This window comes from Lissotriton helveticus, chromosome 4_1, assembly GCF_964261635.1.
Source record: "Lissotriton helveticus chromosome 4_1, aLisHel1.1, whole genome shotgun sequence".
NCBI classification, from domain to species: domain Eukaryota; kingdom Metazoa; phylum Chordata; class Amphibia; order Caudata; family Salamandridae; genus Lissotriton; species Lissotriton helveticus.
In genome coordinates, this window is record NC_136063.1 from 1,820,173,374 (window position 1) to 1,820,191,242 (window position 17,869).

At 43.1% G+C, this 17,869-nt stretch overlaps 1 protein-coding gene across 2 annotated transcripts in view; it reads left to right on the plus strand.

Moving 5' to 3' along the window:
• The window catches only part of UTP14A (UTP14A small subunit processome component), a 413,069-nt gene that overhangs the window by 245,656 nt on the left and 149,544 nt on the right, over nt 1-17,869 (plus strand). For both annotated transcript variants that reach the window (XM_078688447.1, XM_078688446.1), the window contains exon 11: nt 14,124-14,496. In XM_078688447.1, coding sequence (XP_078544573.1) covers nt 14,124-14,496 — 373 coding nt within the window. The remainder of the gene's footprint in view (nt 1-14,123; nt 14,497-17,869) is intronic.

Consider the following 17,869-nt stretch of genomic DNA (forward strand, 5'->3'; position numbering starts at 1 on the left):
ATACTTGGGCTGTCTGTAGCTGCTGTATTTGGGCATGTAGTGGTCCTGCATCCATTGAAACCTACCTACTCGGAACATTTCTGAAAGACACAGAGTAATCCAGTGTGGTTTGGCTTTCTAGGACTTACTGCATATTTTCTTACCAAGAATTCCTGGCAAACATCAAAGTTCAAAATAAAGCAGAGAGGGGCCACACTACCCAAAGGAACAGGGCACCATATTAGACTATAATGTCAAATAAAAGGCTCCCTTTGGGCTTGTATATCAAATCTCAGGCACACTAAACACTCTTACTCTGGTCTCATTGCACACTTCATGTACAACCCAGCCTACATTAAGGTCTAAACACCACACTTGTATGATTTTTGGGAAAAAAGTTTTCCTCTTTAACACTTTATTCATATACAAATCCCAAAATCTAATCTAAAAAACAATCAAATTACATATCAGTGTCAAGTAACGTATTATCAAGAACAGAATTATTGAAAAGACAAAACTATTAAAAAATCTATCATTCTATTTACCCTCTAGTCTAGTAAGCCCTATATCACAAAAAATACATTACAAAAATACATATACACAGACAGGGAGAGTACAGTAGACAGTCACATACGTCTTTATATTTTAGATCATTGTTCATGGCACAGAGTATCTTCAAATAGTTAATATCTACTGTGTTCTTCAATGCCCGTAAGATTCAGTGTCATATATTCACCGATGCAATTCGGTGGATACCCAATAATTAAATCCTACTTCTTCAGGATAAATGCATATCTCCCATAATCTCAGTAAAAAACAATTTCACCTATACAGAGAAACAGAAAAAAAACAATAATAATTATAAGCTCAGTTTGTTCATACATCCTGATATTACAAGTGATAAGCACAAAATGACTTCATTGTTATCGTCCATAAGTCAACAATTCTGTCCTACATGGGTGTAATTATAAATACACAACCACTTCCATGTTGAGGCAGAGTTGCACTCAGCTCACTACGAGGTCACTAAATACCAGAATTCCACCTCTGCTGATTCCTATTTACTGACTCAAGGAATGTCCAGTTTTACACCAAGACGGACTGCCAGATGACACCCACAGGTAATTGGGAGTTAGTCTACCGTTTCTGGGATTTGGCAGATCACCCTCCTTAGGCAAGTCTTGGTTTAAGGAGTGCTAGGAAGGAGTACAATATACACAGTACTTATAGGTCCTCATATATTCACTGTCTTAGTACAATAGTGGAAATGTTCATCCTTTTCACTGTTGTAAAGCTAATTTCACTAATCATTTTCATTCTACTAATTATTGCAGCAGACACATTTCTTACAAGAATCACAATGCTTCAATAAATATTGAAACGCCAGGCTGAGTATTTGTTGTCTATTTCTTTTGGTAAACACAAGAGTCTAAACAAAAGGATCTAGATCTGTGACCACGATTTCCTTAGGAGATCTGAGCTGTCATGTTCTGAGTATGCACACACACTTGTTACCCTGTACGATTAGGGGTGCAGATGGTGCACTGTGGGCTAGTAGGGAGACAAGCCAACATAACCTGAGGGTGTGCATGAAATCAGTCTGGCACTATCCTGACAGTTATGTTATCCAACAAACGCACAGTTTAACTGCACAAGGTACAAGCCATACGACACTAAGGCTTCATAGCTACCCACTGGAAAATCTTAAATGCAAGCTTTGAACTGGAATATTGAGCAAAGATACTATGCCATATGTCAGCCACACTGCTTAGTTTGTTTCTGCTATTGTGAATGTGAGCTGTTCTAACTTCTCAAGTAACATTGTCTCAGTTGAGTCTTTTTTGGCCATGAGCCGTTGTTATATCAGGTTGAAAGGCAAGAATAGCTGCATAGAATTAATGTAGCGCAATGGCACACAGCCACTTTTGAGAACCTGATGTATCCAACTAAATTGCATGATAGATCGCAGCTGACTTTGCACCTGGTATAACGAAAACATGTAACTTTGCATAATATCGATAACAGACAACACAATGTTATTCAAGCTGTAAATGTGAGAAGACAATGTATAAATATTAACAGCAAGTACTTTATCCAAATTATTGTAATCAGTTTGTCTTAAATGTGCAGCAGCTTCCATCCATGATGGTTTCCAACCTTCAATATATGTAGCATAAATCGTTTTGAATGCAGAGACTTGGGACCCAACAGAAAATCAGTTGGATCCATGTCTTCCGAAAGGAGGAAAGGTGTTGTTTTACTGCAGACAGTGGGGAATGTTCCAACCATTTGTTGGCACAACTTCCCTACCGAATAGGTGGTAACAGTACCGGCGTGTTGGCAATGGGAATAACGAGGATCGGGTCTGCTAGTGTTAAACCCCTGTGTGGAATAAAAAAAATGAGAAACCATTGCTTTTCTGAGTTTTATATACCCGAAGGTATTGATTATCAGAGCACTTTATATGAGCACCAGCTACTTTTACAAGGACTCATTCAGTTTTGTTAGGCACAGGGAGATTAAGTGATTTGCCCAGATCACAGGATGTTGAGCCTCATTGCCAAGACTCAAACCCAGTTCCCAAGATTTGAGATCGACCGCCCTAGCCCGTTAGGCCACATTTGTGTCCACTTGTCAGTACCCTTGTCAGAGCTAGTTTTGCCAAGTTATGGTTTATTCGGTCTGGTTCTCAAATTAATGCATCCTATAAAAGTATATACTTCAGCAATAATTATATGTAGCTCACGTTCCTGATTTAGCTGTGCAAGCTGTTGGTGTATAGCTAGAGAAGGTGCTTCGGCTTTAATGTTCGACAGAATCATTGCAGAGTCTACAGGAAAGTGTCCTATTCGTTTTATCTCCAAATCCAGGGCAGCAGCAGCTCCGTGTTCGTTCTGTGTTTGTTTTAATGCCTCTCGCAAGACTGACATAGACTGAGTACCATTTGTTATGGTATAGAAAGCGGCAAAGACTGCCCAAAGTGACGCAGTGACTTACTATGGAACCATCCCATGAGGAAAGCACATAGTCCATGTGCTGTGCTTGTCTTGTGGTCCTGTAAGGTGAAACATGGCTTCAATTCTTTTGGCAATCCAAAAAGTATTTTCTTCACGGTTTGTTGGAATTTTGCCCATAATTGAATGAGCAACTACAGGGCTTATGGTTGACACAGCAGCCAACTGAGGTTGCCCTGCCAGGCCGGCCCTTGCTGGAACAACCAACCAGGTGTGTGAAACAGACTTAATAAAGTGTCTATTTAGTCTAACTAGACCATTGTACAATTGTTGTAGCTCATTAACATTGAGACCTTGGGTATGGTGTATAGCCAACTAATGCTGGCAGGTGGCCCCTTCATTACTAAGGGGACCCATGTGTACTAGTGCAAGTACATGTGTAATGGCGACACAGAACTAATTTTGATGTTCCCAATGTGAAAATGGAATTTTCAAAAGCGAATATACTCTGTATCGTTGAGGTGGGTTTGCATTAGTGTATTAGTGAAATGTGCCTTTATTAGCATCCACAGCTGTAAAATTGACCCAAGAGTAAAAGACTTCTACACAATAGCCCTTGTGGGCTAAGACCACGAATATAAAGTCACTGTCTTTAGCGCCAAGGCCATGCAAAATTACATGTGCAAAGACTGCAGGTCTGCAATTTGTATAGGATATTACAGCACTATTAGAAAAACAGTAATAGAAACAAAGTCTAAAAACAAATATTGGTAATCCCGTTGACGATTCAAGTATGATCAACCAACAGAAAAAATTAGGTACTTTATTAAAATACTGTAGAGGATATATCCCCAACACCACGGACATCTCCGGTGGTAGTTGTGAGGGTACTAGTGACACACACAAGCACTACTCGGGAGCATCTCTGAATAAGTACCAGACTATCGTTTGTGGTGCCATGTTGCAGGGATTCTGCAGGGAAGCAGAACTGTGCCTTTGGAAAACTGTGCCTTTGGAAAACTGTGCCTTGGGAGAACAGGACGTCCGAATGTAGACTTTTTAAAAAAAAAAACTTTTATTTACATTGTTGGCATACATGTACAATTCTGCATAGCATTCGATCAACCAGTACATCTAGCAATTGTTAGTTCAAATATTAACAACACGTCGTATAATATAGGTACATAGGCAAGGGAAGTCCTAAATGTTCATATCTCAAAGAAGGATCTTATGCATCACCAGATCGTTCCTGTTGGCGCATGTAGGTAAGAAAAGGTTCACAAATGGCACGGGGGTCTGGATCTTGAAGGCATCAAGTCCCAGTAGCAGGATAGCTGTTCATCACAGTAAGCAATGTCTGTTAACCAGTCTTTTGGTTTGGGTGCCTGAGTGCCGCTCCAGCAGAATGTAGAGACTGTCTCTCTACAATGTCAGCACTTGTAGGCCCAGATCTGACTAGCTCACAGTGCCTCACCTAAACTCCTATCTGTTTTAGAGTGACAGATGATAAAAGCAAACCTAGAACATATACCTCTAGTCCCCAAGGGAACCGTGGAGACAGACCATCCCCATATGTTCACTCATGCATGTCCAGAGTAAAAAAGAAAAGACATGAAGGAAGTTTACAATATATTTATAGAAACTATTGTAGCCTATTTTAAAGCAAGTGTGCTCTGATTAGTAAACAAATACAGCTGAGCAACTTAATCACCATTTCTAGCGGCTGTAAACAATAAACAACCCGACCATGGCAACTAATATACTTACCTAAGCTTACCCTCACAGTGTGAGCTCAGGGATATATTAGTGATCTCTGGGAATAGCACCGGACCCCATACCTGGTGTGTGTAGTCAGGTGGTCCGCATCATAGGTGTGAACTTCGTTTTCTCAAGGCTGCTGCCTCCGTACGAAGGTGGGGTCACTCGGTTGGAATTCTCTCTGCCCCGAGGGGGTGAGATATGGTTTATATGACAAGAACTACTGTGTTAGAAAACTGCAGCTGTAGTACCGTGTTATATGGAAAAACGTTAGGAGATGTTGCTGACCAGGCACAAGAAAACAGTACACCATGTTGCTCGACCTTGTACGAAATGTTTAGACTGAATCCCAAGAAGAGTCACTGAATCAATCAAGTCATACTTGGATAGCGCAGGTAATCACCCTGAGGGGTATCCAGGAACTGTGCTGCGATTATCAGTCGAACAGCCAGGTCTAGAGTCCCTTCCTGAAGTGGGTCAGTGAGGGTGCTGTGTGGAGGTGAAGTGGCAGGGTGTTCCAGGCTTTGGCGGCAAGGTGGGAGAAAGAGCATCCTGCGGAGCAGCAGTGGCAGATGCATGGAGTCTGAGTGAAGGCTAGATGTGCAGAGCGTCAATTTCTGGTTGGTTGGTGAAAGAGCAGACCGTGTTTCATGTAGACTGGTCCATGGTTGTTTAGGGCTTTGCAGGCATTGGTTAGAACTTTGAAATGGCATCTCTTCTGGACGGGAAGCCAGTGGCAGTTTTTCAGGTGATGGGTAATGTGTGTCCTCTTGGGCAGGTTGAGGATCATTCTGGCTGCTGTGTTATGGAATGTCTGGAGTCATTGCATGAGTTTGTTGGTGGTGCTTGCATAGAGTGCATAGCCATAGTCCAGTTGGCTGGTCCTGAGGGCCTGTGCCAGTTTTCCTTGTTTTGATAGGAAGCCATCTGAAGACTTTGCAGAGCATGCGGATCGTGTGGAAACAGGCTGACGAAACTGCGTTGATTTAACGTTCCATAGAGAGTTTGCTGTCCAGGATGATGCAGAGGTTAAGGGCCTGGGTTTGGGTCCGAGGTCTGCCGGCCACAATATGTCATTCCAGAGGGTGGGGTGTCTGCTGTAGATCAGAACTTCTGTGTTGAGTTTCAGGCAGTTGTCTTTAATCCATGCTGTGACGTTCTGTATGCAGTTGGTCCTCATCAAGGTGGGCGTCCGCTGAGAGCAAGAGGACGAGCTGTGTATCGTTGGCCTAGGAGATTATGTTGATGCTGAAAAACAACTATGTGCAGTGCATTCCAAAAATAATATCATGTTACTAAAACAAATGTATTATGTGTGACTGTGCAAGTCAAAGGCAGTCTAAAGCAACTAATACTTGCAACCAAGGGAGAACCAAAGTGGGCCCAGAAGAGAAAACACTACAAGGCCATGCATAAGCATGGTTTTATAATGAACATAAACTTGGGGCTAGATGGGTTTGTCTTCATCAGCACTTTGTCTTTTGGACTGAGAAAAGGGCTTGGCCGTAGGCCAGACTGTGGACTCCAAACCCTTGCTGGATTAGCCTACTGCAATAAAGCAATGGAAGGAATGCTTGAATTAATCTCAGCCACTGGCAATTGCTCGCCAGATCCAGTCTATTGTTTTTCACGCTCAGTGGCACTCTAGACAGAGAGCAGTCATAAGCAAGGCATCCTTGGTCCTGATCTACTAGGAACAGTCCAGCCCAAAAAGCCAGGCAAGGTCCACTTCAGCTGAGAACGTGATCAACCCCAGACCTACTTATGCCTCTTCAGTGAGGTATAGCTAAAGTCCTATGACATTGAGCACAAAATCCACATCTGGGCATTACCTGTCGAACTTAGAGCGACTATTGCATCAAATAAAAGTTATGGAAGGAATTCTACAATTAGTCTAAGCAAATAGCAGTCATGCTTGACCCACTGAGCACTTTAATTGACTTTGCTCTTTTCTAAATCTGAATGTCTTTGAAATTGATGAATATAGGTGTACAGCTCTATACCCATTGCAAGTCAGCAAAGGTGAACATGCACAATCATTTTTTTACTTCAGTGATTTTATTTTGGTGTTTATTACTATATACTTCGGGTGTGCTGTATGTTTTGATATAATTTTTGACGTCATTTTTAATATCAATGTTGGTATGCTTGTGTAACCAGTCTCAGTTGATACATGTGTGAAATAAGTTGAAACAAATCCAGAAACCCCAGTGGATTTCCAAGGCACTTAACCTCCGATACTGCCCAATCCCCCATCCCCACCCACATTCATCCATCTAGCCAAACTTGCTGGGGTGCTCACTAACCTCTTGTAGGAAAGTGCCCCTTTTTTACATGGTCACCCCACTTTTTGCCTGGTAAATGATGCTGATCGAGACATCTAGCCACAGATTCCTTACCTTTGAACTTCCAGGCGTCAGGTTGGATCAGTAAGATTTTTGATAGCAGCTCCTCTGCGTGCGGGTAGATGGCGTCGGTCGACTCTGCATGATGTTGTGGCATCGTGTCCCCCTTAGTCATGATGTTGGTGTCGTCAATATAACCGCCACTCCAGCAAGCTGGCGTCGGTACTTTTCACAACTTTCCATGCCAGAAGCGCGGAGCAATGAAGTGACTGGCCATGGTGTGTGAAAACAGATAGCTAGGGCCCTGAAGGGTAAACAGCCCTGACACTAAAGACTATTCCACAGTGCGGGGAGGATCGGTGGGTCGGTAAGGAATCTGCGGCTAGATCACGTCTCTACCCAATAAGGCGTTACCGAAGGTAAGTAACTTGTCAATCTGATAGAGACATCTAGCCGCAGATTCCTCACCTTTGAACAGATCCTCAAACAATACCTACCCGGAGGAGGGACTGAGGAAAAGTTTAAACTAGGAAATCTTGCAAGACAGAGCGACCAAACAGGCCCTCCCTCAAACCTGGGAGTCAAGGCAATAATGTCTGGCAAACTTGTGCAGAGATGCCCACGTGGCCGCTTGGCAGATGTCCGATATGGGGATACCACGCTGAAGAGCGGTGGTTACCGTTTTTGCCCTGAGGGAATGGGCTCTAAGCCCTTCAGGAGGATCCTTCTTCGCTAAGTCATAACAGATTTTGAAACAGAGGATAACCCAGCGGGATATAGTCCTCTTTTGGACAGCATGTCCCTTCTTTGCCCCCACATACATTATAAAGAGTTGGTCATCCACCCGGAACTCTTAGGCTCAATTGAGGTAGAACGAGAACACTCTTTTTGGGTCCAGACGAAGGAGAGGTTCCTCTTTCTTGGAAGGGTGCAGGGGTGCATAAAAAGTGGGCAGAGTAACAGACTGTCCCATGTGACAGAATGTTAGCACCTTAGGCAAAAAAGATGCCCTTGTGCGGAGAGCTACTTTATCCGGAAAGACCGTCTGGTAAGGAGGCTGAGATGACAGTGCCTGCAGTTAGCTCACCCTCCAGAGGTTATTGCCACTAAAAAAGCTGCTTTCATAGTGCAGCGGCTCAAACAGTGCGACTGAAAGTGCACTAGGTTCCTACTAACCAGATCCCCAGGGCCAGACCTCTTTCCTAAAACTGTTCAATTGTTTCCCCAATTGGCAAACCTTTAGCACCCTCTGTAAGTCCCTGGTAAATGGTACCCTGCTACTTGCGGTCTGAGGTACTAAATAGGTTCCCAAAGGGCTGCAGCTCGATTTGTGCCAACCTAAGAGACCCCTCAGCAAGCATATGCAAGACTGCCATTGCAAGCCGCGTGTCTTGGTGCAGACAAAAGTGAAAACCCGACATGTCACATCCCTGTGTGCCATGTCTCTTACCACCGCATGTGATCCTTGTAAGTCATCCTTACAGCAGGCCTGACAGTCCTAAGGCAGTGTGCTTCGTATTAAATGTGAGGGCATACCTGCATGCGCAGATATGCCCCTGTGCTGGTCAGTTTCATAACTGAGGGCTATTGCATACTAGGTGATTTTAACTATCATCTTGAAAACCTAGAAGACCATAATACACTATAACTAATAGAGGCAATGGCCAATGCAGCACTGGAACAGAAAGTCATGCACCCCACACATGACGCTGGCCACACCGTGGATGGGGTTTTCACTTTTAACCCTCACCTTAAAATAACAGAAGTGCTACCAGTGCCATGGTCCGATCACAGAGCCATCCTATTCACGGTAACCACTTCGCTCCCCATTCCCAAACCACACATCCCCCATAAGACTTTAAAAAAACGCAACTTAAAGAAAATTATTTCCCATCAGTTGCAACATACCCTAGCATCTTCCTATCCCGACCAGAATTTAGAGTCAAACTTAGCAGTAAACAGTTCTCACAACTGGGTTAAGTCCGCAATAGACCACGTGGCACCAGATATTTTTAGTGAACAACTTAGCCCACTTTATAAAGAAGTAATAACCTCTGGCACCTTCCCTGATGCATGGAAAACGGTGTCAATCTTGCCTTTACTAAAAAAAAGCCAACTCGGATCCCTATGATCCCAGCAACTATAGGCCCATAGCCAGAATTCCTTTTCCTGCCAAAGTATTGGAAAAAATGCTCAACTCTCAACTAACAGCCTTCATCTCCTAGGCAGGCATACTGGACTCCTCCCAGTATGGTTTCCGACAAGGGCACGGCACAGAAACTGCCCTGGTCACTGCAACAGAGGAAATCCGGGCAATTATGGACACTGGTGCCAGAGCCGCCTTAATCCTATTGGATTTGGCGGCTTTTGACACCATGAACCATGATATACTAATCAAACGGATCGAAGAAGCAGGAGTTAAGAACTCTGCGTTAAAATTGGTCAAATCCTATTTGAACAAAAGATACCAATATGTCCAGGTCGACAGCTCCCGTTCAGAGGAATTTACGCTCCCATGTGGAGTGCCCCAGGGCTCCGCGATGAGCCCTACGCTGTTTAATCTTTATGTAACTCCTCTGGCTCACATCATTAGGAAATATGGATTTAGATTAATATCTTATGCCGATGATACCCAAATTGTGGTATCAATCTCAAGCAAACCAGAAGATACAGCAGATAACTTTAGACAATGTATGCACCACATAAACCTATGGATGGGGTCGAATTGTCTTAAGCTAAACCGCTCTAAAACAGAGGTTCTGTTATTTGGATCAGAAACGTCTTTTTGGGCTCAGAACTGGTGGCCCCACAGCATGGGTGCGCTCCGCACCCCAGTTCAAAAAGTAAGGAACCTGGGCGTCATCTTTGACGACAAACTGTCCTTTCAACATCAGGTCAAAAAAGCTGTATCAACAACATTACTGACATTAGAATCCATACGAAAAATACGTACCTTCATTCCCCCTGATGCAGTGAAGAAGCTAGTCACAGTTCTAGCCCTGGCTAGACTGGACTACGTAAATGCCCTGTACTTAGTATTCAGAAACGGCACTTGGCCAAGCTCCAGCAGACTCAAAACACAGCTGCCAGAGTAATACTGAACATCCCTAAATTTCAGTCCATCTCAGGAGGCCTAAAAAAACTCCATTGGCTCCCCATGAAAAAGAGAATAGATTTTAAGGCTCTCTGCCTAACATATAAGGCACTGCATGGTCCGGGACCAGCCTTCCTGAAACATCTTACCTGGTACCACCCCTCTAGACACCTTCGCTCAGCCCAGAGCAAACTTCTCCAGACCACAAAATACAGGAAAGCCAACTGGGGTGGCAAAGCTATGGAACTCACTTCCAATAAACAAGAGCAGTCCAACGTTACTCAGTTTCAGAAAGCTGTTAAAGACATGGCTTTTCTCAAACTAACTTACTCAATCTAAATGATCCAATCCAGGTATTCAGGCCTCTTTCTGCCCCTATGAGCGCATAGACGCCCTTGGGCATTCGTGCGCTATATACATTTTCCTCCTCCTTCATAACTGCCAGTGCAAGTGACCTGGACACTGGTGAAAACGAGTTCTTCAGATACATGATGGCTTCACTGAAAATAGGGCTGTTTGGTATCAAACATCTCGTATTGGTAAACCCACACTGATGCCAGTGTTGACTTTACCAATGCATGCACCCAGAGGGCACCTCAGAAGTGACCCCTAAAAACCTACCAGCCTCTGGATGCTTGCTGACTGGTTTCTGCCAGACAGTCACACAAGACACTGTTCTGACCTCCAAGAGTGAGAGCCTGTGCTCTCAGGAGACCCATAACAAAAGTCTGTCCGGGAAGAGGGTGTAACACCCCCTCCCACAGGATGACCTGCTGATTCGCCTCCTTTGGCCAGCGAGCTTCAAAGAAGATGCCACCTTTGAAATGCGTATGTGGCTCCCCCTCAAGTGAGAGGAAGCCAACCCCTGTCTAGAGCCCCCTCAGCACCTGGACAGGCGGAAAAATTAGCTAGTCAGGTAGGCACACCACCTCCAGGCTAATACCTCCCCTAAGGTGGGCTACTGTTCAGAAGTAGTCATAGATGATGTACATTGTGATTCTGGAACAGGGTTGTGCCCACTTCCCCCAGGAAGTAGTCATATAGGGAATGTAGTGGCCCTAAGGGACAGTAGCCCATTGGCTACAACCCTCCACTCCCCTGACACCCCTAAATTCAGTATTCAGGAGAGTTCCTGGCACCAGAGAAGGAGATTCTGATGACCTACGAAGGAGGAGGACACGAAGAGCCGCTAAAGTAGAAGACCGAAGAGAACACCTGACTTGGCTCCAGCCCTGCTGTTCTGTCTGCCATTCTCTGCTGGGTCTGCGCCAAAGGCGACTTGTCCGGTCTGCCATTCTCTGCTGGGTCTGCGCCAAAGGCGACTTGTCCTGCAGCTGTGTGCCTCCAGAACCTGGGAGGACTGGCTGCCTTCAATAAAGACCAAGACATCCTAATGAACAGCTTAACTGTTTCCCGCATCCTGCAGAAACACCAAAATAGAAGGCCTCAGGAACTGCTAAAACCAGACAATTGGCGCCACAACTGCACCTATCACCTCCCGCCCGAGTTGAAGTGGGTCTCCAGTGCCAACAAGGTTCCCCAGCCCTCCAGAGCTCAAGTCTATCGTAGTCTCACCCTTCGTGGACTCCCTGACGTCACCTGCAGCCTCCACACGCAGGCACCCTTGACCGCGACGTGTCCTGGTAAGAGAAACCCAACGCCTAAAGAAACCTCTGTATCGGTCACCCCAGGGCTGTGAAGAAGAGGAACCCAGTGTCTCTACGTCCCCGGGCATCACAAGCCTTGAACCCCCCTGTTGGTTCACCCCGACTGGCTTCCTAGCCAGAACCTGCTGCCTCCTTTTTACAATAATCGATCCCCATTGAAACCTATTGGGCTTCCGACGCTGTTTTGCACCAGGCCGCTCCCATGGCGCTGATGGTGTACTTTTGGTGCTGCTTTGGACCTTACCCACCACTCGTCTTAACTCCTGGAGATTGGTCCTGCAAGTCAATGTACTTTACCTGTTTGCAGAACTTGTTCTTCCTTCCACATGATAACATTGCAGAACTCAAAAATTGCACTGTGTCCTCTTATTTAACTGATAAGGATGTATGTTTTAAAACGTACTCACTTGAACGATTTTACTCCGATGTCGAAACCTATATAGAGATACTTGCTATTTTGTTTTAAATTGGTGTGGATCTCCTTTGTGAGCTGTGTTGTCATTTAGCTGCTCGACCACACTACCCCCTAACAGAGTACTCTGTGATTGCATAGCAAGCCCTGTCCACTCATAAGGGAACTCCTGGACTCTTTACACGGTATATCAGCTTATTGATACAATGCATCAAGATAAAGTTTCATACACGTCTTTCTTGACTTACTTCATAAGGTGCATTAGTACAGGGATAACCTCAGATCCCACCAGAGGTGTCTTGCTGGTTATTTGTACAACCCACCTTTCCCTGATGCGTTCTTATCATGTCTGTTTTATGTTGAAAAATGTTTATATAAAGCCAAATTAGTACCTAGAAAATGTGCAGTTATTTGAGTTGGCATCGGACGAATATTTGCATAGGCAATGATTATTATAAAAAAAAAGTTAGAAACTTTTAAATCTAGGAATCAGTACCTAATCGTCTATTTGATCCTGTGGGCATATCCATCCATCATCCCCCCCCCCCCTCCTTCAGTTCCACCAGCACCTCTTAGGTGTCAGATTTCCTCACATCCCATACTTGGCTATTAGATAATCTGACACATTCTCCTATTAATGTCCAAATATCCTGCCTGAGGAACTAAACTTAGGCCCATTTATACGCTTTTGTCCTGATGAAGCTCAGTGAATGTTGCTGATATTTTCCCTCTGGGGATCAGCTCACAGAAAGGAATATGTAATCTACCACCATGTAGTTTACATATCCTGAAACCATCTGTGAACACAACCAGGTAAAATAGCAAGTGTTCAGCTTTCATTATAGAATCCGTAGTGCTGCAAAACATTAATAAAACATTGAGGATAACTACATCGTACTCGGATCACTTGATTTATAGCATTAAGTGATCAAGCGTCTCCTTTGAAAATTATGACAACTATTCATAGCTCAAATATCAGTCAACGCACAGCATAGGTGTGACATTATTTTGCATGGCTATTAGCAAGCTTATATCCTTCTTTTTCGTATATATTTGAGCACATTCCACCAAATTCTGACAATATGTTTGGAGGTGGTGGTGAAAGCTAAGCCAAGGATCATGCTGGGCACAGTTGGTACTAAAACGATGCTTAATTAAGAGTGGCGGGAGTGTGGGGGTGAGGTGAAAAGAACATGACCCAAAAGCATTTTCTCCTTTTTAAAGCAATTTGATCACCTATAATGTGTGCTTAGCACACTTATTTTAATGCGTTATGAAAGAACCTTATAGTCCTACAATGAGCAATTATTTTAATGTCAATAAATAGCTTAGGATCATATTTTGATTGTCTTTTCAAGATAAATGCAGCAGTTATACACCCAAAGTCAGTCTCACTTTCTTTCGACATGAAAGATACTGTTTGCTTTTTTATAAATGACATGCATTAGTGTGTGGTGTGATAGTTTTAAAGCTAATCTGCAGTGTAACAATTGCGCGAAATGTTTTGCTTCTTCTACAGTGGCACTATTTTGCATGATAGGTTGGTACAACATCTCCGTTGTCATCAGTCTGGCTTTGTGGAAATATCCTGCAATTGCACACTTTTAATTGTGGTTCAGTAATGACAGCCTGGATATCCACAATACATCCCTGCTGGATTACGTATGTTTGGTTTAGATTGGTGTACAAATTGAGGTGGGTGAGTAGGTCTACAAATGCACTTTCAGCTCCACTGAATGTCCCTGCAGTAATGAATGTAAATAGTACTACCCTTGCTATGCCACTCTAACACTGTTCTTCTAGGTCCTAAATCATGGTGCTACCAATCGCCCTGTTTACATTTTCAATAAATTGTCATATGAATGACATATTTACCTTGCTGTTGATAATGCTTTACTTTTCTCTTGTTGTCAGGCACGTAAAGCGATGCAGGAACAGCTCGAAAAGAATAAAGAATTGACCAAAAAACTAGAGATAGTATCAGAAAGTGATGATGAGGGAGAACCTGAGGAAGATACCATTCCTGACTTTGTCAATGAGGTGCAGATGACCAAAGAGGGCCCCAATCCATGGATGTCAGGGAAACTTAGTAGGGATGGTAAAGACACTGTGGCTCAAGAAGAGTTTAAGCAACCACCTGTTATATTGGATGAAGGAAAAAAGAGTGAGGATGAGGAGGAAAAAGAATTATCAGAGGATGAAATGCTGCTTCAAGAATTTGAGAACATAAGACGCCTGAGAAAAGAGCAGGAGGTTCAACTTGAACAACCAAAGGAGGGACAGACTGGTAAGAGAGTAATGGTCAATCCTTGATGAAACCAACAGTCCTGTTTCTTTTTCCATGGTCTGTTGGCAATTATATTTAAGGAAATTTGAAGTGTTTACTGATATAGGCAAGTCTGGAGCTAAAGCTGATCAACACCATGCAAGTATACAAACTCTGATTCCTATTCAGTAGATTTCTTACCTCTGGGTAAACACACGTTACTTTATAGGCTTATGTATGTTACCACACGTGGTACAAAATAGGGAGTGTGACAGCTCTTTCGGGATATTGTAGCTAATTCATAACTGTACATTGAGTTAGGCTGCTCTCTAACCAATGTATGAAAGCAGAGTATTTGCCTGCCTTAATACAGTAAACTGCCTTTTCATTGTTATCATTGGTACTCTTTAATCCTGTCATGTAAAAAAACATTATATTCAAGTTGTTTTTCTAGATGCAGTTAACAAGCAGGCAGACATTACTAGAAAGGATTACAAATAAGCTGCTACCTCAAGTTTAAAGGTGTTTCTTCATGTCTCAACAAAATTGACAATTGTAACTTCTGATTGATAGACTGTTTTAGCCTGAATGTTAATGACATTTTACATTTTGAACTCATCTAGCTTAATTCAGTTTTGGATCATTTATACCTTTGATCCTCTCTAGCTTTCCCTTGCCTCTAGTTATTTCAAAACCGCCTTTTTGCCACATATATTCACTCCTTTTTAGTTGTTTTGAAGTTACCAAGTTTATAACAATGTCTGCTAAAATCTCCAGACTGACACAAGGAATCCTTTGACCATCTCCACGACAGCAGAGCTCAATTGTGGCCAGCTGACAGTTCCTACAGGTTCACCCATTGGAATGCATTGCACCAGTGATCAGAGTGCTTCACTGACTTTCAGAAGCCAAATTATCCACCTTCAAGGCACTCTGCATTACTCACAGGCAAGTGCTTGTTATTCGTAGAGTTACTCTTCAAAGACAAGTTTGATCAACATTCCAACTACAAGAATAAATACATTAGTATAGCTACAAAGTTATGAATTTCTCCGTCCAGAAAGACAAGAAATAATCAATGTCGCTTGGATTCCAGGAAATATTTAACCCCCTTAGTTGCTGAGGCTTTTCCACCACCAGTGCTAAGTCCTTTTTTGATGATTGTGGTAATTTGAGCTTAATCCCTAATTTATTTTCCACGAAAGAAATTGCCAAATTTGTGTTCTTTTTTCCCCACATATTGGGGTTTGTTGGAAACACGGAAATAGCCAAACTATAGTGACTTTTAATTTTTTTTAAAGTGCTCTGCAAGAAGGCTTTTGTGGGTGTTTTCCTTAGAAATGGCATATAAAAAATGTTTGCTATGCTTAGATCACCCTCTGCCAAACTCAGGAACAAGCCGAGTTAAAAAAAATAGCAGATCTTCCACAGTTGATTTTTTTCTCTCCATATGTTTTGTGGTTTCTACCTACTTGCAGTTTGTGGTGAAAACGGGTGTCAGATCCAAGGCAGAACATGGAAATGTATACATTTTCAAAAAGTAAACAGAAATCCAGATTCAGCAAGGGGTCATTTATGTACATAGCTCATGATTTTCCCCCCATTCTATCGTGATTCAGAGGACCTTTTGCGAAATGTGCTTTTTTACACACTGGCTTAAAATTAGGACCCAAAATGTGGAGAAATGTAGTTTATAATGACAAATGTTCAACTATTCTGTGTACCACATGTTTCCAGATAAAAACAGCACGCCACTTATGTGATTTGACCTAGTGCCTGCAACAGGAAAAGCCCTAACATGCAGTATGGAGACATATTTTTCACCATGAACATTGACCTATTATGGAATGTGGGTAGCTGTGGTATTTGAGCCTGGGCTCTGGCTGAATGCAGGGAAACCTACTACACCCCGACATTTTTAAAGACTAGACACTCAGTAGAGTCCAGGGAGGTGACACGTAAGTGCATCCCACTACATTTTCCTGCCCAAAATGTCCTGCACCCCTCAAACTTTGGCTAAAATTGCACGTTTTTCTTATATTTCTGTATAGAAAAACTCCAAAATCTGAGGATCCACAAAATTCCTACCATCCCGTGTTCCTAAATGTCTGCTAAATATAGTACTCCACATGAATCAAAGCAGAAAATAATCTAAGAACAATAGAGAAGCGCGTCCTCACATCTCAATTTTATTTTTTAAAAGGAAAACGCTTCTGGTGCTTGACCCACAAGGATTTTCTTATAGTGTGACGGACAAATCGATCACATTCAATGCGAAGGTAGTGTAGTGGGCAGGAACAGTTCATCCACCGCAGTTAATTGGTTAAGACCTTCTTTCCAAAACAAATGGTGCAGTACCTCAGCAGCCAATAAACAGACTATTATACTCACAAGGAAAGTATGAGCATCAGAGGACTCTGACCTTGGCTACCCAAGACCCGGAGCCAGTTGCCACTCATGAACGGTAGGTAGACATAAATGCTTTCACTGTTTTACTGTTTCATTGCACTCCACACAAGCGCTGTTACATAATCACAGAGAGATACATTAGAGAAGGACCCATTAAGAAAGATACCAAACCTTTCACACACAGATAACCTCTGTAATTGGCAGACTTCTTTAACTAGAGTTCAACTAGAAACATCAAACATAAGAATAACTCTTGTGTATTCTCTCCCTTACTTCGCCATGCTCTACTATTCCTGTAGAGCAGCAACCAATTTCGGATCTAGAGCACCATTCTGGTCATCACGCAAATTACCGAAATGATAACTACAAAGGCCATACTGCAAACCAGCATTCTTCCGACCTAGTGCACTCTGCCTTGCCCAGTCTTGTGTGTCAATTACTGCACTTTCAGCAAATCAAAAGGGAGAGAGAGGACTAGGTAAGCCAGTCCGGGTCCCCTGGTTATATGTAGGAATATCAATATAGGACTAGCTACGTTGTATTTAGTGGAACTCAGAAGGTATATCTGCGGGCAAACCCTTAGGTTTGGACATGAAGCCCTCACACACCAACCTAGTTGGTGTCATGCTTCATCATCGGGCCCACCACAGTGACACCGAATGTGTCCCGGGTGTGCTGCGACTCCAGATTACTGAGGAGCTGGTATTCTTGCTGAGTGTGCAGTGCTGGTGAGAATGAGGGTGAAAGGTTAAAAGCTATACAGGTGGTCCCAGTTCCCGAGGGTAAAGGTAAATTTAATACCTGGGCCCCTGTTAGCAAGATAAAAAGGCTGTGGACGATATGGAGTGTATTAAGAGCTCCTACGTCCATGTGGTCTACATGTTTCAGCCAGGCCTTTTGATTAAAACTGGCTTTCCTCAGGACCAATGAGTATGTGTAAGTGATGATTAACTATATTAAGTGATAGTGTATGGTGAAAAAGTGT